The 25497-nt window shown below is 36.8% G+C and overlaps 1 protein-coding gene across 1 annotated transcript in view; it reads left to right on the top strand.

Annotated features, from left to right (window-relative positions):
* The window catches only part of LOC136832811 (organic cation transporter protein-like), a 126699-nt gene that overhangs the window by 24706 nt on the left and 76496 nt on the right, over positions 1-25497 (top strand). The window contains exon 3 of the mRNA XM_067094404.1: positions 23219-23315. Coding sequence (XP_066950505.1) covers positions 23219-23315 — 97 coding nt within the window. The remainder of the gene's footprint in view (positions 1-23218; positions 23316-25497) is intronic.

The raw sequence follows: 25497 nt of genomic DNA, 5'->3' as shown, positions 1-25497 counted from the left end.
ATTTTATCACTTAAAAAAACCGTAAAATGGATAAAGAAAAAGTTTTGAAATTATGGATGAGATGAACACAATTCCATCGTTTCATCTAGACTAACCTTTTCACTTCTTTAACGTAACTCCACATTTCTGACCCGCATATTTTTGAAGACAAAAACGCCCGCATGAATATAACACAAAAAGAGAAAATCTTTAAAATTCGGATAGTATCTCTTCCCTCATTCAAACAAAAGTAACTTTGGTCGTGCGCATGGGCAGTATTTATGCAAGAAGGCGTTTTTAAGTCGCATGAGTTCCGGCTAAGGCCCACTGGTGAGTGTCCATCTTCTTTCAAATAGGATTCAAAAGGTCTTCCCAACCTTTTCCGGTTTCCATGACCGTAGATATAGCTTCACAGTGTAAGAGTTCTGTATTACAGCATATTCGAGTACTGTGCCTGAACTTTCAGTAAGTAGTCCCGTTAATACAAGAAGGCATTTCTAAACAGAAAATAATTACAATATAGAGTAGAGAACAGATAAGGAATGGCCATCTTTTCAACCACGATTTGACAAAATAAGGCAATCTTACAAGACCACTGGGAAAGTTTCGTGATACACACACATATATATATCTATCTATCTATATATATATATATATATATATATATATATATATATATATATATATATATATATATATATATATATATATATGTGTGTGTGTGTATAAAAGTGACTATCAAATATTGCCCGTTAAAACAGTATTCCATCTAATAAAGGTTACCATAAAAAACACCAAAGAGGGTAGATTTTACAGTTATATTTCGAAACAACTGTTTCCCTCAACTACCCTCTTTGGTGTATTATGAGCAACCTCTATATATATATATATATATATATATATATATATATATATATATATATATATATATATATATATATGTATATATATATATATATATAATGTGTGTGCATATGTATGTTTGTATGTATGTCCGTGTGTATTACCACACATTTTGTCACCCGAGAGGGTGCTGCTGCAGATATTAGCCTTTCGGTTCTCATCAAGTGTTTTGGGAGGCGATTGCCAGCCCCATGCCCTGCACCGTGGGTATGCAAGGGGCCTATGTGCCGACGGCCTCGAGCATTTCCTGGTGCCCTCCAGCCAAGTGCTGTTGGGGCTTAAACTTTGCTGACTGAACGGCCATTGGCTTGGCGAATGTATGTGTCGTACTCAAGGGCACGTATGGGCTGTGTTGGTGTAGAATAGAAGACTAGGCAGAGGGCGTTTCTAAATTGCTCTTTACTTAAGGAAGTTTTTAATTTTTGTTGAAATTTTCGATTTTTGATCGACAAATCAGATTTCTTTTGAAAATTGTCTAGGGGAGTGAATTTACGTGTACCGAAATTAATCTCCCCATTCCCACCTTAACTCAACTGACTCGAAGTAAACAAAGCTTCATGGAATATCATATTTCATTCATAATTGAAAGTAATTGTGAGGCTCAGTTATATAGATCGTGAGTAAATTGCGTTTTGGCAACAGAGGAATCCTTTCGGCCTAGCTGTTTTAAATTAGGATGGGCTTCCATATGAAAGCATTTCTCATGCAGCGCTGCTTTTGATTAATATAATAGACTGCACTCGTATTTCCCAGTATCCAAGTGTAACCTCCAAATAGGTTATCATTAAGTCCATGTCAGTGCCCCGGAGTATTTATGGTATCCACCATGGTTCAGTAAGTCATTCTTTCATTGGCTTCTTGCCATAAGTCACTTCTGCGGGAGGGCGCTTCGCTTTGTTTTACGCCTTAGGACAAGATATGCTAAATCTAATCGACAAATTACCTTTTAATCTTAAGGGCTCTTGAAACGCCTTTGTGGTGTTTTTGTGGCAGCGCCCTTTCCCATGGTCTCATCGTCATGTTACCCATGATAATTCTCATATAAATATAAATTTGAACGATGAACATTAGAGTTGCCTTTTGTATACATTTTTGAAGATCAACAGCATTGATGAGAAATGTGATGGCTTGTTAATTGTTGGTACCTATAGTAATACCAATACATATTAAGATGCATTTTTATGGCCCATATCCGGAAGTCGTCCCGAGGCATGATTCGATTCAGAGTTGAGGTATTCCAAGATTGCAATATATTGCAAATGTTTTCATATGTTTAAATGTGAAAAGCAATGGCCCTTTTGGGTGTTTTTTGAAAAGGGCTAAAAAGCTTGATAGTACTGCAAGCGACAAGACAAAAGTAACTGCTGGTACGCTGTGGGTCATAGTAGTATAACATAATGGCATGGTTTTTTTTCCAGAGGGTTTACGAATACATGCAGAGAATTTATAAACGTATCTCTGTCCTCCCAGAAATTAAGTTTTTCCGCTTTAAAGTTCTATCTCTTCATGAGAAGATAAGAACTTTATTCTGTATGGCATCCATGAAAACTTTGCTTGCTGTTGTTGTAATGGAAAAAAAATGTTAAAAGGTTTGTTCATCGAAAATCAGTGAAGAAATTCCAGTCAGGTAGTCGCAAACTCCTTGTTTTCTATAGAAGAGCGTCCATTGACGATCCGTCATGACTGACACCTGTGATTTTAATGCCATTTTGGTTTTGCTGTGTTTGATGCAGTGCTCCAAAGCCTAACAGAATTTGGTATCGGGCTTACTGTCCTTGTGCCCATAATACCCAAAGAATGTTATTAATATATTGCTGACAATTCACTGATGCCATTAAGTTAACAACGCAGGGAGCTTTTTTATTTTAAGTGGCAATTTATTTAAACTCTGTGTTCATTATCTCTTAAGATTCATTTTTGTTTAATTCTAGTTAATGCGTCCATTCAGCTGTGCTGTTTTGCAAAGTAATTTTTTTTATTTTTATAACACCCTCTCTACGTGAGTTTGTAACTTGGGAAAAATAGTCATTAAGTCACCAGCTTTATGAGAGAGATATATTGTTGTGGAAACGTAGTGTACCATTTGAAGATGCTAAACATTTCCACGTTGTGGAAGTTGCTACAGCATGGTCTAAATTTTACCTCTTTGCGGATGAGAAAATATATAATCTTATCATTATCTGGAAAACAAGTGGTTTTCGGCGGTAAGTTAGTACTGTAGCTTATAATGTTTTATCGTCCCAAATGGGTTAATGATAATGTATCTCTACGATGAAGTGACGATTGACAAGATGTAAAAAATGTGTGTTATCAGTTTTAAGAGCATACTTAAAGCTTATCGGCCGAATTAAAATGGAGCAGCCCCGTTCTTTGTAGGTGTTCCCACGTCACGCTCTATGGTAAGTTCCTTATCCATGCCGTCGTCTCACTGAGTACAATAAAGCCTCAATGAATAGCCGCAAGTTGACGAAAAAGATCCAGGAATTATTTTTTTTAGTTATTGAAATTACATGGCTGTTTACTTTTTGTACGGAACATATTTTATCGGTGTTACGATTCGGACTTGAATCGTCAGGTCCTTTACAATATTCACCCAGTAAAACAGTTCCTCATCAACAGCCTGGAAATAAGACAAAGAATGTAAAAGGAAAGGCACACAATACGCTATATTCATTTACAATATTAGATACAGAAAATAAATTGTTGCATATACTCGACTTTAAACACCGTAACCTAAAAAAAAAAAAAAAAGCAAACGTCATGAAACGAAAGCGTTGACAGCAGATACTTAGAAAACACTGCTATCTCACCAGAGTGAGATACCAGTCCTGGTATGAACTTCCAAAACTTCGAAAGGGCAGTGCAGATAAAGTGTCACGTCGTAGTCATCAGTCTGATGGAGACTTTCTCTTGCAGATATAACGTGAAGTGCTTCTCTCTCTCTCTCTCTCTCTCTCTCTCTCTCTCTCTCTCTCTCTGTGTGTGTGTGTGCCCATCGTTCTCCGTCCTTCTTTGAGTCGTTACTAGGGCGTTGTTGATGTTTTTTTATGATGAAACTGGCGTTATGCCAGTACGGGGTCTTGCTCATAGAACAGCCCATAACACTAGGGCGATCGCAAGGGAGCTAATATACCCCCTAAATGGTCGGGGCTAATGATGGCACTTGAAGTGAATGTCTTTTCCATATATGGAGGTTCTTGCAATTTCCGCTTGCTGATTGGCTTATCGAAAACCCTTAGTCCGACCACGCAAGACTGGAAACTTCTCTCGTAGTTTTGCGACTCAACCTTGCATCATCCGGCGTCGAATTGACCAGAACATTTCACCGGAGACCTCGTCGGGTTACGAAGGGGTGGCAGGGGACGCTGACGAGCCAAGAAGGTCCCCGGGTCAACACCAGACGCCAGACTGGACGTCCATGCAACATGGACTTATTAAAGAGAAAATTTCGTTTCTTTCAGTTCTCCCTCCTAGCTACAAAAGTCACTACCCATGGCACGTTCCCCCCCCCCTCAAAAAAAAAAAAAAAAAAAAATTAACCTTATTTTAATTATTAAGATAAAAGATAGGAAAGAGAAACCGAAAAATATGCTTTAGACTTATCCTCAGGCACTGAGAGCAATTCTTAACGAATCGCTCCAACTGAAATTTGCAAAACTCATGAAATAACATAACTTAGAAAAAAATGCCCAAAAAGGAAAATGATCACCTCAGATTCACCGCTCACTTCATACTTTACTCGCCATAAAAACTCGGATGAACTATCTTCAAATTATAGCCTTGTAATTGTAGGCTCCGTCTCTTGAAATGTTTATTCTTGTTCTTAAATCTTTCCAAATAAACTGAAACTAACAAGTAATTCCTTCTCGCTAGTCGAATAGTTTTGTTGGGTCCAGTTCAGTTTCTTCGAATAAGAAGGTGCAGGATGTTTCACCCCATCCAATTCTTGCAATAAAACTTGCTGATATCGATCGCTAAATTAAATTCCTTGCTAAAGTCAGGTATCAGCAGTACTGGCATGTGAATCATTATTGCCTTTAGTTTGTTAAAAGCTTCAGTGCAATCTTAATTAAACACGAAACTTTGCCCTTTCTTAAATAAATTAGTTATGGGAGCACTAATTTCCGAGAAATTAAACACAACCCTACGAAAATATGAAGCCATCCCGGGAAATCCCATAGCCGGTTTCTTAGTTGTCGAGATTGAAATATTGATGATAGTTACTGTAGTCCCATCTTTTGCATAAATCATTACTAGACCCACCTTATGACCTAGGTAAGTAATCGAGGTTTTCCAGAATTCACCATTTTTTTTTTATTCATTTTTTTGAGTTTCAGAACCAGATTTGCTTTTCAAGGGCATGTAGGATGCTATAATTCGTAAATGTTCTCCCCAAGTGTCGGGAGAATATCACCAAGTCATCTAAATATGCGACAGAGTTTTCGCTGCCATATCAAATCTAGTCATTCTTATTTGGAATGTGAAGGCTTCGTTTTTTAAGCGAAAAGCCATAACGCTGGGTTCGTAACTGCCAAATAGTGTTATAAAAATAGGTATTCTCCTGCCTCGCTCACAAAGAGGTACTTGCCATTATCCCTTCTCATAATGAAGCTTGGAAATGAACTTGGCATTTCCAACCTTGACCAGGCAATCTTTAATTCGGGGTAGAGGGAAGTTAGTTTGCTCAGAGATACCGTTAACTTATCTGAAATCAGTGCGCAGCTTATCTGATCCGTCCTCCTTTTTCACTAACACTACGGGGGAACCCCCACTCACTCTAACTGCGAACTGTCAGGTCAGTATCTAGCATGTACTGAACTTCCCTCGCAGTGTCCCTGTTTTCTGCGGGCTTAGAGGATAAGGACTTCGTCTAAAGGGTTTCGAGTCAGTATCATGCTCTAAAAGATTAATTAGAATTATTACTAACAGTCTCAAGATAATTCGTTAAAATATTTTGTACTTTCGTCCAATTTCCCTGTTTCTGAACTAGGGTTAAATAACTTCGGAATTTTTCTCAAGACAAATTTCTTTCTGGGACATAATCACTACTGATAATGGGCGTTCACAATACTTTATAGCAGGTTTACATGCGACCAATTACCCCTGAGGGTACCCATATCAACTCTGTAATTTACATTTCCTTTTATAGTATAGTAGGGTGAGGACCTTCGAACTTAAAAGATAATTAGGGACCTTCTTTCTGAATTACCACCAAGACTTTAATATCTCCCACACTGAAATTCCTTTCTTTTGCCCCGAGATCATACTTTCTTTTAGTTTCCCCTTGGCTGTTGCGCTCGTTTTCTGTTGCCTTCTGCCAAGCTTCCCTTTAGTTCTATTCTTTTTCTTCTTCTTTCTTCTTTTAACGTGCTTTTTTCCCATTTTTCTATTAGTAGCCCTAAATTCTTTGGGAAGCCCCTTCACCTCCTTCAGACATTAACATACCTTTCAGAATGTTTTTTTTATCTTATTTAAAAATCATATCAATTACATTTTACAAACAAATACATATGCTATATATGTAATTAAGTTCCTCATTGGATGGGTGGTTATCGTCCTCGGCTAGCACTCAGCTGGCCCAGCGTTCGAGTCTCCGACCGGCCAATGAAGAATTAGAGGAATTTATTTCTGGTGATAGAAACTCATTTCTCGTCATAATGTGGTTCGGATTCCACAATAAGCTGTAGTTCCCGTTGCTAGGTAACCAATTGGTTCTTAGCCACGTAAAATAAATCTAATCCTTCGGGCCAGTCCTAGGAGAGCTGTTAATCAGCTCAGTGGTCTGGTTAAACTAAGGTATACTTAACTTATATATGTAATTTATGTACAAAAAATTTACAAAAAGAAACATCTGAAAATAACTGATGCACATCAAAACAATTCCTATCTATTGTTCATAAACTTTAAAATGCACAGTTGAGGTACTTATCTGTAAAATACAACTTAATTTTTTCTTTAAGGAGACTTTTCATCAAATACCTATCATAACTAAATTTACTTTTTATATACTGATATATTTCATTTATATCAAAATTTAAGTGTCTCCCTATCCAAATTGAATATAAGTACCCTGTAGTTAACGTAATATACGTGTTATATATTTTTTCATTCTTACTTGAGAAATTTAACATTAAGATCTTAAGCACATTCACATCTTCTATCTTACATATATCACTCAACATTTTCTGGAAAAATCTTGCTACTGGTTTTATAAACTTGCAAAAATAGAATATGTGCAATGTGTAGCCTACTCTATATTATCACATCTGTTACAATTACTACTCTTTTTTATCTTAAGCATAAACAGTCAATCATTCGTTGGTAACGATTCATGGATATATTTGTACAGGAATTCTCTTTCACTTACTCCAATAAAGTGATGATTTACATTTTTCCAAATACTTGCCCAATCAAGAAGAGGATAGTTATCCTCAACTCTTGCCTTAACATCCTTACATAGGTACATATAAATATCCTTACTGTACATAATAGGAAATTTCTTACAATTACATATTTCTCTAATAACGTCGATTACTACTGAATAGAATTTTGGGGTATTGCAGGGAACCTCCTTAGGGTAATCAATTTCTATTAAGTAACTTAACCTAATTCTGCAATAATATATACATAAGCCTATGCCATTATTCAGGTCTTTCAATACAGTAGAAGTTAAAATAGATTTGGCTTTATAAAGTACATTTGTTATTCCTACTCCTCCTCTATTTCTTGGCAAACATAAAGTGTTTCTGCTGACTGGTTGATACATTCCTTTCCACAAATATCTGAAGGTACATGAATTTATCTTTTGAGCCTCTTTCTTCATTAGTGGCAACGTATGGGCTACATACCACACTTTTGAACAAATTTTAGTGTTGATTATAACAACTTTTTGAAAAATGGATAATTTCCTCTTGCTCAACATACCTGTCGATATTTCTATTTTCCTAATAACTTCAATCCAATTTTTCTCCTGGGTTGTCTCAAAATTATTATGATAATATATTCCTAATATTTTAGTACATTCCAGTCTTCAACCACTTCACAGGCCAAACATTTCTTTCTTTCCACAGTCCAATACCCATTATTGAAGATTTTTCCCTATTCAGTTTAGCACCAGTTGTTAATTCGAAGTGTTTTATTATCTTCCCTGCTTCACAAATTGACTTGTCTGTTGACACAATAATAGACGTCATCAGCATACTCTTGTAAGCACACATTTTTATCGTTAGGAAGCTTCAGACCTTCAATATTCTTATTCTTAATTACTAAATACAATGGCTCCTGAAAAACTACGTACAGTAACATAGACAATGGACATCCATGACGAACAGACCTTTTAATTTGGAAATAGGGGCTAAATATTCCATTTACACAAATACAGCTCTTACATCTTTTATATAAAATACTTAACCAACAAATAAATTCACTAGGAAAGCCAAATTTCTTTCATATTTTAATTATAAATTCAATATTAACGCTATCGAAGGCCTTAGACCAATCTAAGTTTATTATAGCAAGTTTCATATTATTTTGTGAAGCATAAAAAATTATATCTCTGATTGTACTGTTACAGTTGACCTATTCTGAACTCCACAGTTCTGTTCTACTGATGTAATTTTAGACATAACAAATTTCAACCTATTGGCTAACACTTTGGCTAGTGTCTTGTAATCTACATTAAGCAGTGAAATTGGTCTCCAGTTATCCATTTCCTCCAAATTTCCCTTCTTTGGTATTAATTTGATGATACCACTATATCGGGAATCTGTTAATTCACACTTTTCTTTTATATGTTTTGCAACCTCAAAAAAATCTTTTTTAATTATTTTCCAAAAATTTTTATAGAATTCAGTTGGAATTCCATCTACTCCAGGCGACTTTTTATTATTCATTAATTTTATCGCATTATAAACTTCTTGTTCAGTAAAATCACCTTTCAAAATGTCTTTACCATCATCATCAAGTATATTATTACAAAATGAAAGAAAGTAATTTTGCATATTTTCATCCACAACCGATTTTTCATATAATTTTTCATAATATTCATAACATTATAGCATCTGTACTTTCCACGGTGCGACCATCTCCACTTTTAATCTTACATATAAGTTTTGAGGCTTTACTGTTTTTTTCACTATTTAATAAATACGAAGAGAATTTTTCTCCTTTAACAAGGTCATCAATTTTTGCTCTTATCTTTATCCCTTCACATATTTCATTTGGAATATTATTTATATTTTTCTTTACAGTCTCAATTTCTTTATATTTCACAATATGGTTATTTCTAAAATAATCATATTACGATCTGAAAAACTTATTGGGATATTGCTTACTCGTTGAATTTCATTCACACACTTTTTTGTGTAAATCCTGTCAATTCTTGAACCATAGTTATTTCTCACATAGGTATGCCCAGGGATACTACCCTTGCCACCAGATACATCTTTAGGCTTAAAGCTCTGACAAGGTCTTATAATGATTTACTTACCAAAGCATTATTTTATTCCCATTGCTACAGTCTTTCGGTGATTCAATACAATTGAAATCTCCTCCCAAGATAAGATTTTCATTATTATGTCTCAGATAAAATAAAGGGTCCTTTAGCCGTGTAACCAAACACCAGTTCGAAAAGACTAAATCCGGTCATCTCATTTGGCGCCAACTGCAAAGCTAACAAGACAAATGCCATCTCCTTCTCAGTAGTGTTCAAAGTTCTTAACATAATTACCTGTAAACGGCTCTTTGGCTTACACCCAAAATTATTACCAAATTGAGAAAAATAGTTCAACAAGCGGTTAACTACTGTTTTCTCCCTAGTTTCTTACGGAGATCACTTTTGGATAGCGGGTTAACCTATCAAGTTCGCCTAGTGAAGGAATGTAACCAAAGGGTCCCTAGGGATTACTTGGTTAGGCTTGCCAGCCATTTGGCATTCATGGCAGTTTACAACGTATGTTTTTACGTCCCTTCTCTTCCTAGGCCAAATGTACATCATCTTGTACTCCAAAATGTTTTATTTACTCCTAAATGCCCTTGATCTTCATGTGCTAATTTCAAAATTAATTCACGCAGATAGGTCTGGTTAAGTCTATCTCCCGATGACCTTTTTCGTAAGCTTAGAAAACGACGCTCCCATTTCATTGTTCTTTCTGAAACTGCAGCTGCAATAGATTCATAATTATTACTGACACACATCCCGTGTGAAACCGCTTGTGTTTGAGCGGGAAAAACCGCCTTGTGTGAATTGTTCAGCTTGCGATTTTTCTTACCTTCATCGGGGTAGGCAAAACCGTCTCGTGCTCCTCGTAATGAGGGAGAACGCCGCTTCGATATCCTGAAGCAAAACTACTTCTCCCGAATCGTGAGAAGAAACTACCCCTGTAAGAGAAATTCTTCATAATATTTCTTCTTTTCTTTCATGTCAACCATACCTGACGAAAGATTATCAACTAAAGATACTGGTTTCTGTTACGTTTACCTTTTACGCATTTCCTCGCCAGAGGCCCTTCCTCATTACATCGGTAATTTTATCTTACAAAGTTATGAAGTGCGACCATCATCCAGATCACCCAGTCTAAAATCCCACTGTATTCCCACCAGAAAATGGCTCTCCATTTGCACTTTTTACGATCCGCTGTCCTACTCGTAACCTTTCTGTCTATATTGATTTTGCTCCGATGGGACTTTTCCTCTGAACTTTCATGAGGTCCATCTTTTGTATCCATTATTTTGTATATATGTATACGGTCTTCGCTTTTGTCATGCAACTGCACCACCACTTCAAGCAGTCACCATTTTTTCTTCAGTTAAACTCTCTTTTCATCTTGTATCCTCTTACTGATTTTATGACTTAATCCTTTGCTCCTACACCGCAAAACCATCTGGCTCAGTGACTATATCATCCTTGAATTGGTCATATTCCTTGTTCATTTATTCCTTGTTCATTTATGCTGTGAAAGGGAGGCTTCCCCCCCCCCCCAAACGCCACCAACACTGCCTCTGAAGAGTCCATTCGATGTTAGAGTCTGTGGTAGTGACATACGTTTGAATTTTTGGTCTGGCCCCAGAAGCAAGAAACCTCTCGAATTTGTAGTTAAATGTTGTTGTTGCCAACTTACTGGTCCACAATACGTCATATTATTTCACAAGCGCGAGAACTGCAAGCAGTATCTAAAACTTCGAAATTTGAAGAGGCTTGCGAAGGTTCTAAATCTCATGGTTTTAGAATTACAAGTACTATTACTACGCTGTTAAATAAAGTTTCACAGATAATCAGACCGACTTTCATTAATTATATCAAACACCATAGCTTTTAAATCTTATCATTCTGGATATTAAGTATTTTTAGAATAATTCATCATCATCAGGGTTTAATGTGTGTTAACGTTAAAGAATATTTGATTCTCCATGAAAGCAGGATTCAGACACTAAAACTTTCGCTACTACATCCTGATAGCCTCCCGTAGGGGGTAGTGGCGTTAGTCATTACTTGAGGTTCTTTGCAGTGTCCCTTCGTCCCCTCGGTACAACCCTTTCCATTCCTTTTACTGTACCTCCGTTCATATTGTATTTCTTCCATCTTGCTTTCCACCCTCTCCTAATAATTGCTTCATTGTGCAGTTGCGAGGTTTTCCCTCCCGTACACCTTGAAAACCCTTTTACTCTTAATTTCCTCTCAGCGCTGAATGACCTTATAGGTCCCAGGGCTTGGCCTTGGCCTTAGTTTATATTCCAATTCCAATAACCTATAGCCGCGACATTGGCTTCTTTAATAAAGAAGTGAACCTCCATGAAAAGTCTGTGATAGCTTTTAATATTTTAAGCAGATTTTTTTAAATATAAACATATGTGCAAAAGTTTCATGGTGCGCTGTAGGTAATTTTGGAGCAGCCTCAGATGCAAAGTTTTTCAGTGTAATTCAGAAGTTTAATTAGAATTCAAATTCTCCTCCAATTTCCTTTTATTTTATTGTATGACTGAATCTTCCAGTCATACAGTAGCATTAATTTCGTTTATTGGTAATGTAAAACTGAAATTAAAACGTTGAAAAATTAGGCATCATAGTTTTAGATTTCATGAGGGGTTTCTGTTCTAAGGGCTCAAGTATTTCATTCAGATGACAAGGAGCTGCCACCATGCCAGTGAATTTTGCTCTATGATTCTACTCTATGATTCCAGTCTTGCGATGCGTAGCTTCTTCATTTTTAGACTTACCTAAACCACCTAAACCACCCATTCATTGATTTTAGCATTAATGGTACGGACGTCACATCACCGGAGAAGAATCCATTGAAATGTTAATTTGAATGGAGTAATTTAATTACCGGAGGAGAATCCATTAAAATGTTAAATTTAAAGGAGTAATTTAAGAATTCTGATAATCAGGGTATTGCAGTCTTTTAACGAGACTTCTTTCCCCAAGAATCCGAAGAGTGTGATATCTGGTGAGTCGTTTTGTATGGAACTTTTTGAAGTACTGTAGGAATACAGCTTTGGTTTAGAAGTGACTACTGCTCTTTGCAACCAGATTATTTGAGAATTTTTAGAATCTTAACCCAGGAACATCATTTGTCTTAAGGTATAATTAGTCCGGTACGTAGGGGGGTTCACTATGCCCACCCCCCCATTTAATAAGCCAAGCGTTTTTATATACTGTAAAGTGTCCCAAAACAGGTTTGGCATGTTAACACAAAAAAAGTAGGCACTCTCTGGGTTTTCGTTGTGTAAAGTGACCGCAAGAAAACTTACGCGCATCATTTTTTTATATCATCTGCAATGTTTATGCTATAATACATGTACCTTCCGAAGGAAATACAGGGTAAACATGATATTTTGGCATTTTTATCAATGTTAATTCCTTTAGACACAAAATTATCCTATCCACCAGCTGTATTATTCTTTGGTTTATCGTTATTATTTTAATACAGTAATTGTTAGAAATTGGTTAGTTTCTATTCTGTTTTACAGGAACATAATCGCTCAAAGTATCTTTCTGATAAATATTCATGTACTCCAGTTACTGAATAACCCATTGTAGTCCTAAGATGGCATACAGGAAAGAAAAACAGCTCCCACTTCAGAGGCACCAAGGCAACTGGCATTCATTTCGAAAACACCGAACATCGAAATTTAGTCCTGTTTTCAGAGTGAAAGGATCCTCAAAAACGATGGACTTGTATCCAGAATGTAAAGCATCAACGTATTTCTGAGCCTGACGGATCAACCACCAAATTGGCGAACATTTGTCAGCAAATGCCAGAAAATTGTGGTCATCTCGACGGACACCGTCAGAACTGTTATAGTCCGGGAGCTTAGGGACTTGGTCGTGCAGATTCATCTAAAAGCATCAAATTTGGCCCAGACGTAGGTTATACTGTACTATTTCGAATTCTAGAGAGTGCCAAGAAAATTGCCCACATTAACCCCCTTTTTCGGGGGAAAAACCCCCTTGCGGAGGGGGTTTTTCATTTTTTCTCCAAAACTATGCGTTGCATGTGAAAATGTACACGAATATAAAAAACTGGAAATTAAATTCTACACAAAGTCTTTTTATGAGTTATTCTTGTAAATATAATAGTTTCTGCGTAAATCACCCCGCAAATGGAGGCATATATTGCTGTAAATGAAAAAAAATCGATTTCACGATTACTTTTCCTTCAATAACTCAAGAATGATGCATTTCTAGATAAATTACCATAGAGATGAAATTGTAGGGTGAATATTTCTTTTTCATTATATATTATATATATATATATATATATATATATATATATATATATATATATATATATATATATATATATATATATATATTGCTATTTGCAATAGAAAACGTGTTGTGCATTTGGCACATATGTGGACTAGACCATCATGAAATGAGAGTTTTCACCCAACAAATTCATCTCTACAGTATTTTTATCGAGAAATCAAACTTTCAATAGTTATTGAAGGGTTATTTATTTTATTTATTATTCTTAGGCACAGCAACGGGGGTTATTGAAGGGGGGTTGTCTGTCTGCCAATAATTGCTAAAAAAAATTCAGTAAAGGCGTAAAAATTGTTACATAATACAAAACTGCAAGGTAAAATTTAATAATCACAATTTTCCAGAGTAAAAAAAATATATTTTGAGATAAAGAGTGTTAGAGAACTACAAATTTCCATATCATCATCATCATCATCATCACAAAGTAAATATATCAACCTTAAGACTTGCACAGTCCCCAATAATGCAACCTCAGAATAATTGGCCACGCAATTTTTCTGCAGCATAATAGAAATTAGCAATGAAATATGATAAAAGCAATGTGCAAGACATTACAGTATTATCATCATCACAGTCATTGTATATGCCTCAACTTCCACAGTTACGCTGTCTTGTGGAGTGAAAAAAAGGTGTAGTGCAAGCCTCAAAATAAATTAAACACATAATTCTCTAGTGTACTCAAAATCAATATTGAAATATATAGGGTGTATGTATATACATATAGAAATAATGTACAGTAACTGCAGTATCACATATCCCCATTATCAACATCAGTCATTGTTATGCATCAAACTTGACATTAGAAGAGTCCTGCACAGTTAAAAAAAAAAAATCAGTAAATTTTCCCACAGCTCTCCAGTGTAATAAAAATCAGCATTAAAATAAAAAAAAGTCACTAGAATTGTCATTTTAAACATCACCATCATCATTAGTCACTGTTTATGCATCCACCTTCACACTTGCATAGTCGGGTGCAGTGGACTCCAGCTCTAGTACATTTGCAATTTCCAGTACAAGATTTTTTACAACCACAGTGGAGGAGGATGGAACATGCATTGCTAGCATCTGCAAGTGATGTCCAGTATGGCATCCAGGTGCCACTGTCATCTCTGTGCCAGCCCCATTCACTAAAGTCTGGGATTTCTTGGGGTCGTGAAATGGCCTGATCCCAGTAAAAGCTGGCCTGAAGCAGTGCTCTCTTTATGCGTTGGAACAGTGCGAGAAATTTCCCCTGTTATGACTATCCAAGTTGTCGACAACATAGGTGACAAAAACATTGGATCAAAGATTAGTTGGTAGCACCAGCCCATCTTCAGCATATCTCTTGCATGCTGCTCGTGCAATTGATTGCTTGACCTCCGTGACACGGGTGTAGGACACCGAGAGGCCAAGATCATGGGTTTTCTCAATCTGTTTCTTCATTCGAGCATCACCATGCATTTTAAGACCTTGGTAAAGAGGAAGGGCATTTCGCGCTCTTTACCATGACGTATGGTGTCTGATTTACTAGCATGATGTGTTCCACTATATGTGTTGTATATTAAAAGTTGGGATATTGTACTAGCAATCTTTGCCCTTCCAAATGTGTGTTCACTGTTATCAAAATTTTCTTGGTCTTGTTGAATGGATGGTCCCTGGAGAACAACGTTTATGAAACTGTGCAGCTGTTTTGGGACAGGAGATGTCAAGCAGTTTGTGGAGAAACACCCACTGAAGGATTCCTGCTTCTGGAGACAAAGCCTCTGCAAAATCACTGCTGCCCGCATCAGTAACAGGGCATCATCTTGATCAATATTGTGTAGGTTGGCCAGTTGTTCACCAGCCGTGGTCTTCTTAGACAAATATACTTCCTTCCCTTGGGAAAATGAGACCCATTCAGGGAGAAGGCTGAGAAGTTGTTCTTTGAACCTGGTGGAATGTGGCACTCTGATATCATTACATGGTTGCCCCTGTTGTTCCATCAGTGTGCGATACATTTTTCGAAGAGCTGATAATTTAACTGATTGTGAATCTTCAACAAATGCCACAATTTGAGCACAGGCAATTGGGTCGAACTGAGGTGGAGTAGAGCTTGTAGATATTCGACGATGTGCAGCCCGAGTCACGTCTCGTAAATGTAAATAGCATTTAACATGGTAGTAAGTAAGTGTCGCCTGCATGGGCATCAGCAGCTTGCGCAGTCCGCCGTCCAAATAACAAAAACTTTTTACTTGACTCTGCCCAACTTTTGAGATTGTAATCGACATTGTCAGTAGCTACTTTATGCAGATTGTCCTGATTTTCTCCCTCACAGATAACACACAACCTTACATCACGACCTGAAGGGTCAGATTTTCCAGCTGTGCTCATTTTTTTTGGAGAACTCTGTGCACCTGTTTCTCGATTTTGGTGCAACCTCTTAACACGAGAGCTGCTACAGTAACTCCTACATAATTTGTGGTACTTTGCATTATTTGAAATAAGAGTTGCTGTAATACCTGAACCATCATTAAGTTGATCAAATGACACTGACATACCATATGGAATAGAATTAAATTCTTTAAAGTCATTCAAATCTTTCCCTAGTGTTATAAGTCCTTCTTTTCTTGGTTTCGTCAACCGTTCATTTTTATCCAACTGACAAGTGCAACAGAGGTCCCAGTTGATATCATCCATCGTCTTATATTTTGAACTGACATATGTAATTACAGTGAATCAACAATGTGCATCCAACAGGTGCCCACTGTTAACCATCAGTACACTGTGCCCAAGCGTTTATGCAGCAGTCCACTATCTACCACATACATTAATCAACTAGTTATTATCATGCACTAGTCTGCTGTTTATCACCATGTTCTTGTTCACTGTCACAAACACCCACCAATGCAGTATCTATGCTACCATATAGTAGTCCATTATTTAGCATCATGCTCAGTCCACCGTGCTGTACTTCACTAACTATGAGCATGCATCTAACCATTCCATAACAGCTATTGCCACCCACAAGTCTCCTTGCCAAAACACCTGAAAGCAAACAAGAAAAAAAAAAGTTTAATCATGCAGTGATTTTTTTAATAGCTATTAACGATTTTTCCCGGCATGTTTATGCAGAAACGTTAATATGTAGAACGAAATAATACATACCTAATGAAAGAGAAATATTTGCCCTACAATTTCGTCTCTATGGTAATTCATATAGAAATGCATCATTCTTGAGTTACTGAAGGAAAAGTAATCGTGAAATCGATTTTTTCATTTACGGCAAAATGTGCCGCCATTTGCGGGGTGATTTACGCAGAAACTATTATATTTACAAGAATAACTCATTAAGAAGAATTTGTGCAGAATTTAATTTCCATTTTTTTATGCAACGCTCCGTTTTGGAGAAAAAAAGAAAAATATAGAAAAAATACCTTCCGCAAGGGGGTTTTCCCCCCAAAAAGGGGGTTAATGTGGGCAGTTTTCTTGGCACTCTCTAGAATTCAAAATACTATAGTATAACCTATGTCTGGGCCAAATTTGATGCTTTTAGGTGAATCTGCACGATCATCCCTTCCACAGTCCCTAAGCTCCCCGACTATTATTCTCGGTGTACTTGCAACCTTAACAGACTCAAAAGCTCCAGTGTAAGTACATCTGTTGGCGAGAGCTTAAGGGAAAAGAACCATAGGACCAGTAAAGAGAAAATTTTTTACCTTGACTGTATCTTCTGCATTAAGTCTGGACGTATTCATGTAAAGAAAGGAAGAAGCAGCAAAAAAGAAAGTACAACGATATTCGAAAGAGAAGGTTGGAAGGCTATATAATTACAATGGCAGCGGAACACAATGACGAAAACTTGCTGTTGCGTATACGAGGATAGGAGTTGTTTGCTTGTAAAGCTAGATATCCTTCTTGTAGAAGAAATATACAGTGAAACCAAACCAGAATATTGGAGGAGTCACGATAATCAGTCAGTTGCTGCACAGACTTCTCTAGAAGATGCCCATAAATCTGCACTTCATCATGTGGTTGCATATGTTACAGAGCATGTGATCGAAGCAAATAAAGTAATTCAACTCTCATGCGTTACATTAATCTACACTGGTGAGTGAGAAAAAACGCCATTCAAGAATCCCAAATACCAAGGTGCTAAGAGATTAAAACCAAAACTTGAAAATCACTCTTCATTTGAATGGCAAAATTTAGTTTGTTAAGTGTAAAACTGCAAACAGTCAGCAATTTTTCTTACTATACAACACTAAAATAACAGTTGGAGATGCGGTAAGTAAGGCATGCAGTCTTGCTACTACTGATTCTTTTAGAGAAGTTGCTTTGCTTTTGCGTGGGATAATTATGAAATCATTTAGAGAATCAAAGGAATTATCATGGCCACCCTCTGCCAATGATTTGGAGATCACATCAGAAATGATACCTAACCTGCTAAGGAAGTTCTTGAGTATTGTAATGGACGAACAAATGATTAGCGCGTCAGATCATGCAAATCGTCTTGCTCTGTCAACTGGGCAGGATATACAGTATGCCGTGCTGTTATTAACGGAGAGTGGAAATTACCCAAATTAAGTATATCTTAGTTTTACCAGACCACTGAGCTGATTAACAGCTCTCCTAGGGCTGGCCCGAAGGATTAGACTTATTTTACGTGGCTAAGAACCAATTGATTACTTAACAACGTGACCTACAGCTTATTGTGGAATCCGAACCACATTATAGCGAGAAATGAATTTCTATCACCAGAAATAAATTCCTCTAACTTCATCAACCGGCCGCGGGAATTGAACTCCGGCATCGAATGACAGTCTGAAGCTCAACCGACTCGGCCAACAAAGGGCTAATTACCCAAATACATTTTGCTGTGCGACATGAAGGCATTTGTATCGTAGCAAACTACCACTAACATTGTTAAACCCATTTGGTCACTGTGAAAGCAAATGCTTTCACAGAATTAGCATCTGCAGTAGACACAGCCTTGGAGCAAAAATCTACAGCATTGACAAATCCGATTGTTAAAACACCATACAATGCTGCTTCATTCCGAATGGGGCGACTTTAATCAACACGTAACAGGAGTTCATGGTGGTTCTTTCATGCAAGAAAGACTATGGAAAGGTGAACATAGTGAGCACGTTAATTTCTTTGACAGAGTGCCTAGATTAAAACTTAAGACAATGGAAATAGCAAACAAGCAAGTAAAACTGGCCAGACAATGGAAATAACAAACAAGCAAGTAAAACTGACCACGTCACAAGGTAGTGTAATGAAATATCAAGAACAAAGTGACATTGCTTTCCAGATACTGATTAAATCTCAACAACTATCCACACCATTCAGCCTCGAGGAACTCGTGGCGTATTCTATCACTGCCATCCCCCATGCCATTGGGACCCCAGACGGGTTTCTCTTCAAAACAAATAAAGCAGCTCTAGTGAGTTATTTGTCAAGACTTCTTCCTTGTAGGATGTCCCTGATTCCGCATATAAAACGTTTCCATGTCAATGGAAACGGTCACATGAAAGAAAGCCTAGTTTACCAATGTTGAATGGATCCAAGAGCTAGTAGTTTTGAGCTATCTGGTCTGAAGAACCCATTCTTCCAAAGAGGCTTATTGACATTGTCCCAGAAATAACACGGGAAGAACAATTGGAGGCCCCAGAAATAACACGGGAAGAACAATTGGAGGTCAGGCATGAAGAAAATGAATTAGTAGATGAAGAATGAATATTCTTCAAGTGATTCAGAACATGACTTATCAATTCAGATGCCTTATTTTTTTCTTTCGAAAATGCTTTCTTTGAATTCCTTAGTAACATGATTACAGTATTTCTCAGATATTCTCTTTTGGTGACTTATAATACCACTTTATACTTTATTCATGCAGATCTAAGTATACCTAAGTTTAACCAGACCACTGGCCTGAGCTGATTAACAGCTCTCGTATGAATGGCCCGAAGTATTAGATTTATTTTATGTGGCTAAGAACCAGTTGGTTACCTAGCAACGGGACCTACAGCTTATTGTGGATTCCGAACCACATTATAGCGAGAAATGAATTTCTATCACCAGGAATAAATTCTTCTTATTCTTCACTGGCCGGTCGGAGATTCGAACTCGCGGCCAGCAGAGTGCTAGCTGTAAACGGAACCCACTTTTCCAACGAGGAACTATTCATGCAGATCTGATAGCCTCTTTGTGAATATAATATTAAATGTCAAAAAAGTTTAATGATTGTAAATTATTTGGTTACAAAATTATTCAAAATCATACTTTACTTTGCCTTTGTAAATAGAACACTTTTTGTATATTATTGTTCATAAATGCTGATACTGGGTGGTAGTAGCAACTACAACTAGTTTCTGAAGGTCACTTTTGCACTAAGAAAGGTTAATGAGTACTATCCTTTTTCATTGTTAGTATGTTGTAACATGTCAGACCTGTTGTAAGTAACTGTTAAGATTTTGAATATTCTTTCCTTTTTTTTACGAAATGTCTCATTTCTTTTTATCAGTGGTCATTTAGATACAAAAATTATTCATTCTCAATCACACCATAACTCATTTGTGTACATAGAACGCCATTTTTTATCATGTTATTGTTCGTAAGTGCTGGTACATACTGGCGCACGTTGGATTCCGTGGCTAATTTTTGAAGGCTACTCTTTACACACGGAAAATCAAAAGTGCCCACTTTTTTCTATGTTAACATGTCAAACCTGTTAGAAGACACTTTAAAGCATACAAAAAATTTAGTCTTATTAAATCCTGGGGGTGCCCATAGTGACTCCCCTACCTACCCTAATAAATGTATTTCTCTTTTTCCAGCAGTTTTGCATTATCATCGTTCATGTTGTAACTATTTTGTTCAGGAGTTGCAGAAATGGATTCAACAGTTGAAGCATGGGGCAACTAGAACTGTTCTCTCTCTCTCTCTCTCTCTCTCTCTCTCTCTCTCTCTCTCTCTTTTTTTCTTGGGTTTTTATATATTTTCTTGGAATGTTAAAAATGTTTAACTATCAAAAAAGCCAGTTTTATGATTAGAAAGCAGAGCTTTGCTAGACAGCGATATAATGAAATTCACAAGAAATCTTTTCGTGGTTGGATCATCCCAGATGTATGTTAATGCGGATTTGAACTAATCTAACGGTAGTTAGCTTTCGAAATGCGGAAACAGCAGAGTGAGCAACGCTTGTAGTAGGCTATTTTTGCCTTTATTTTTAGGGTCGTCTGGCGTCCACTTATTATTAAAATTTATTAACTTATGCATTCGTTGACCGGGTTAAATGCAACGATCGTCAGAGAACTAACTGATCATGCTCTGCAAAATTTCCAAGGGGACAAAAAAGGTGATCTGTCGTACCTGAAATGGTAATCTGCTATTTACCACTGTTGATGCTAAAAAAAAAAACTTACAAACACAGGTCTTTTCATTTAAGATTAATTGTATGGTTACTCATGTATTGAATTTTAGAATTCTCTTCTGTGTGCTGATTTCGTGATTACTATAATTGCCTTTTTAGAGGCAAGTCTCTTATTTTCTTTTGGGGGTTAGACGCCAATCTTTTGACAAACAAACTCTCTCTCTCTCTCTAGTGCAAAGGTCATTCAATTATCTGTGAGAGATGACTTAAATAAACGGTGGCGTTATGCAACTCTCTGTACAGTAGGTGATGCTGGTCAGCCATCATCTCCCTCGCCCGGATGTCGTGGAGATGAAGTCATTGCGGTCGAATTGCTCTGTTTAAATCTGAGTGGTATCTCTCTTTGATCCGCATCAAGAGAATGCATCGTAGGATTCCTCAAAAGGGATGTGCTCAAGAGTATACTGCACAACAGGATTCTATGAAACGGCTTGTGATCTGGGGTGAGGGTAGGGCTGGGGCAGGGGGTGGTTGAAGGGGTTTGCCCCAAATACGCATTGCCGGTATAAGGTGGAGAAGAAAGTCGGAGGTCCTCAGCCAGCTGCCCTCTTTGTGCTAATATTCGTAATTGAGCACATCCTACCTCCTTAAGTAACAGCCACTTCTGCTGATTTGCCTTACATGATACGGCTCTTTTCATGAGACTCAGATAACCTCTTTCTGAAGAAGAGGAAGAAGAGAAGAAGAAAACATGGAAAAACAGAAGTTAAATAAGCAGATTTACGCCAGAGGCCGTTACGCATGCGCTGATGAAGACACTCATTAATGCTCACGCAACTGACTATCGCAATGTCGAAAGTTGTTTGTTCATTCCTTATAAATGATGCAGAGAACGTTAGATCCATTTATGGCACACCCGTCCGCTAACGACCCAGGGGGAAAAGTAAATGAAGAAAAGAGTATCACGGACAGTGACAACAAGTGAGGCCATATTATTCACAATCATGACTTCGACCAGTAAGCCCTGGCCCGCAACAAAGCATCCCAACGGATATGACTTTCAGAACTTAGAACGGTCATCTGCAGTAATATGGTATTTCCATATCAAGTGGTGGATAAGGGCTCCAGATTTGCACTGTGGAAGCATCAGGGTCCATGTAGAATTACATTGTTTTCTTTTACCAGAAAGCAGCCTTTTCTCAATAGATGGTTCAAGAAAAAATCGGACAGCAGGTACTGCCGTGATATTGTTGTCAAAACAAAGAATAGTCTCACAACCACTCCGTACACCTAAACGCCTTCTTATGTAAGATTCAGTTATATATTATGTAATTGATACATTATGCATACAAGTACGCGGCAGTGCACCTCATGTGGTGCATTGTAGGCATTACTAAAGGGTGTTTGCTGTCCCTTCTGTCCATAGACGCACCCCCTTGTTAGTCTTCTACCGTATCTCCATTCTCGGTTTCTTTCTTCAGCCTTGCTGTCCAACTTCCCTAACTATTACTTCTTAGTGCAACTGTAAGGGATTGTGCTAGTTTCACCTTTAGATCCTTGTACTTCATTGCCTTTACTTTTGGGATCTCTTTATCTTGCTGTGTTTGGCTTGCCAGATTAGATTTCATAAAATCAAGTCAAATCATAAATGTACACATATGAACACAAAATCTTTAGGGGAGTCTGTCAGTGACATAAAAAGTACAAGTACTAATTTGACGGTAGAAATCTGCAAGTGCACAGCTCGTCTGCGTTAGTGTGGCTTAGCAAGGAAATTTGACGTCCCACAAAAATAAACAAATGATGCAGTGGTCTTCATAAAAATCTGCTCGGTTTAGATCTGTCGAGCAATCTGTGCATTATTATTATTATTATTATTATTATTATTATTATTATTATTATTATTATTATTATTATTATTATTATTATTATAGCGGCCTGCAGCTTGAACATAACTTTGCCAACACTCCGCCTAAAGAGAATGACTATAGAAGAAAACACCGATTTTAAAGAGAATTTTTACTTTAAATGTATTGTTTACGTGTAAATAACAAAATTTAACAGCATCTCCATTCAAACTGAAGAGAATCGATAAAAAAAAGAAAAACCTTGTTTCTTCCAAAGAGCTGGAAAGAAGAATGAGATTCATGCAAATGGGATACTCGTCTAGGACTTAGGTAAATACATGAAAGTAATTTCCTGCATTTTTCAGTTTATTTCTTTCTCCGCCTTTTCAGCATTTTTGGCGGCGACTCCTGACCACTGGTGTCACATCTCAGAGTTAGACAAGTTCAATTCCTCGTCCTTCGACTACCGTAATATTTCAATACCTTGGTAAGTGGTCAAGAATTATATAGTAAGCTCATATATTTAAACGCTCCAAATACTTCATATTGGGATCTAAGGCTTTGTAGTTACAAGTGTGTCCAAAAAGTGTGAAGAGTTTGAGAAGTTAAGAGGGTATTGTGGTTATCTGTACACACACACACACACACACACACACACACACACACACACACACACACACACACACACACACATATATATATATATATATATATATATATATATATATATATATATATATATATATATATATACTGTATATACGCACGAATCCGTATGTGAATGTGGACACACGTAATACGAGAAAAAATACTATTTAATATTTTGATACCTTTGAATATACGTCTTACATTATTGAGTTATATTTGAGTTCCAACAGCGTTTTCCGAAATCTGTTTCAAAGGCACACATATTTTTTTTAAACTCACGTGTGTCTTCCTCGCGAAATTACTAGAAAATTTCCTTTTCTTATAATATTCTCGTTTAAAGTTTTAAATCGGTCATGAAGAAACGAAAATAGCTAATAAAAGGACTGGCGGAACACTGACGGGCAATCAGAAAAATTGAGAGAGAGAGAGAGAGAGTGAGAGAGCATAAATATGACACAAATGAGACCAAGTACTTCAGGACAATCACCTACAAGTTGAAAGATGTCAACGTTGAGAATTCATATATCAGAAGGAGAGCGTAATGCGACAGTCGAATGCTGTTTGAGAATTAAATAGATGAAATATATTTGACCAGGGCAAATAGCTTTGATCTTCCGAGGAGAATGAATATTGTTATTTTGAAAATACTTGCAAGTTAGAAAGAATTGCTTGTCAGTCAAATTTACAGATGAAATCCAATTAACATTTGAAAATTTTTACCTTATTTCTGAGCACATCAGTGCGGCATGTCTGCCGAAAGACCACGTGATGTTAAGCTTGTTTTAAAAATTCACATGTAAAGTTTGAGTTTAATTTCTTGAACAAACAACGCAGAAAAAATAACGAAGGAAATATGTGATAGGACGCCCACACACTCCCTTTCTCGTGAGATACCTGATTCTGTGTCTTAGTATGCGTGATGCTTGTAAATTAGCATCTGTTTGTTTCTTCCACTGTCACTTGCATACTGTAGTTGTTATCGCCCGGCTATAACGTGGATTCAGCTGTGAGGATGCCCATCTCTGAAACGTACGTGAGCTGAATTTTTAAAGCAGTGAATGTTGAAGCCCTTGTGAATCAATTGCTTCTTATATAATTCACTGAGTTTCAGATGAAGTAATTAAATATCATGGGAATTAACAGATTTCAGTTGGAGTAAAATAATGACCTAAGTCAATTTCTTGAGTTATTTTATTTTCGTAATGACTGATCGAATTTCCTCTTAATCGACTAAATTCCAGTTTTTGTAAACAAATTATGGTATTTCATTCATCGTTATTTCAGTTGACCAGTTTCGTATGAAGCAAATTGTTACATGAAACGATTGAATGATTGTTAATCTTAAGGAACTGAATAAGAAATCTTGAGTCATGCCAAGTCTTGACGATTCTAATATTAATCAACTTCAGTCATTGAAAAAGTTGAACATTAGGCTTATTTTCTGTGAGGTGTTCCGCGAATATCTTATTGTATTTTGATGTATATTGTATTCGATGTATTGTTTCTTTGTAGTGCAGTATATTGTAAGTATCCTGGAAAGCTTAACCATTCAATAGAGAGTAATAGTTCGAACAACTTCATTTCGATGGTTCTTAAAGGACAGATTAGCCGTTGTTAGCATTGCTGAGTGAGGCTACTGTTGAATTTTGACCATATTTTCCATTGATATAGCTGGATTACCGCAGGAACAGTGTATTTAATAAGGATTTGTACATCATACCATTAACTAAATTCCAAATGGATTTTTCAAAATTACTAGAATTTAAGTTGAATAGACGAATCCGAATCGATTTAAAATGACTGCTTATTTAGATTACTGTGAATCAATGTATTTATCGTAGTTTATTTGAATAACCCATGAATTGCTTTTGTTTTGGATAAACTGAATTGAGGAGTTACTGAGTTCTCTAGGAATTATGGTAATTTCACTTCACTGGATTAAATTAAGTATAAACTATTTGAATATAACAGGAACTAAGTTAATTTTCAGTGAAATAAATAATTTTCCTATGAGTTAAGTG

This window comes from Macrobrachium rosenbergii, chromosome 50 (assembly GCF_040412425.1).
Source record: "Macrobrachium rosenbergii isolate ZJJX-2024 chromosome 50, ASM4041242v1, whole genome shotgun sequence".
Classification (NCBI taxonomy): Eukaryota; Metazoa; Arthropoda; class Malacostraca; order Decapoda; family Palaemonidae; genus Macrobrachium; species Macrobrachium rosenbergii.
This window is presented reverse-complemented; position numbering and strand designations above follow the sequence as displayed.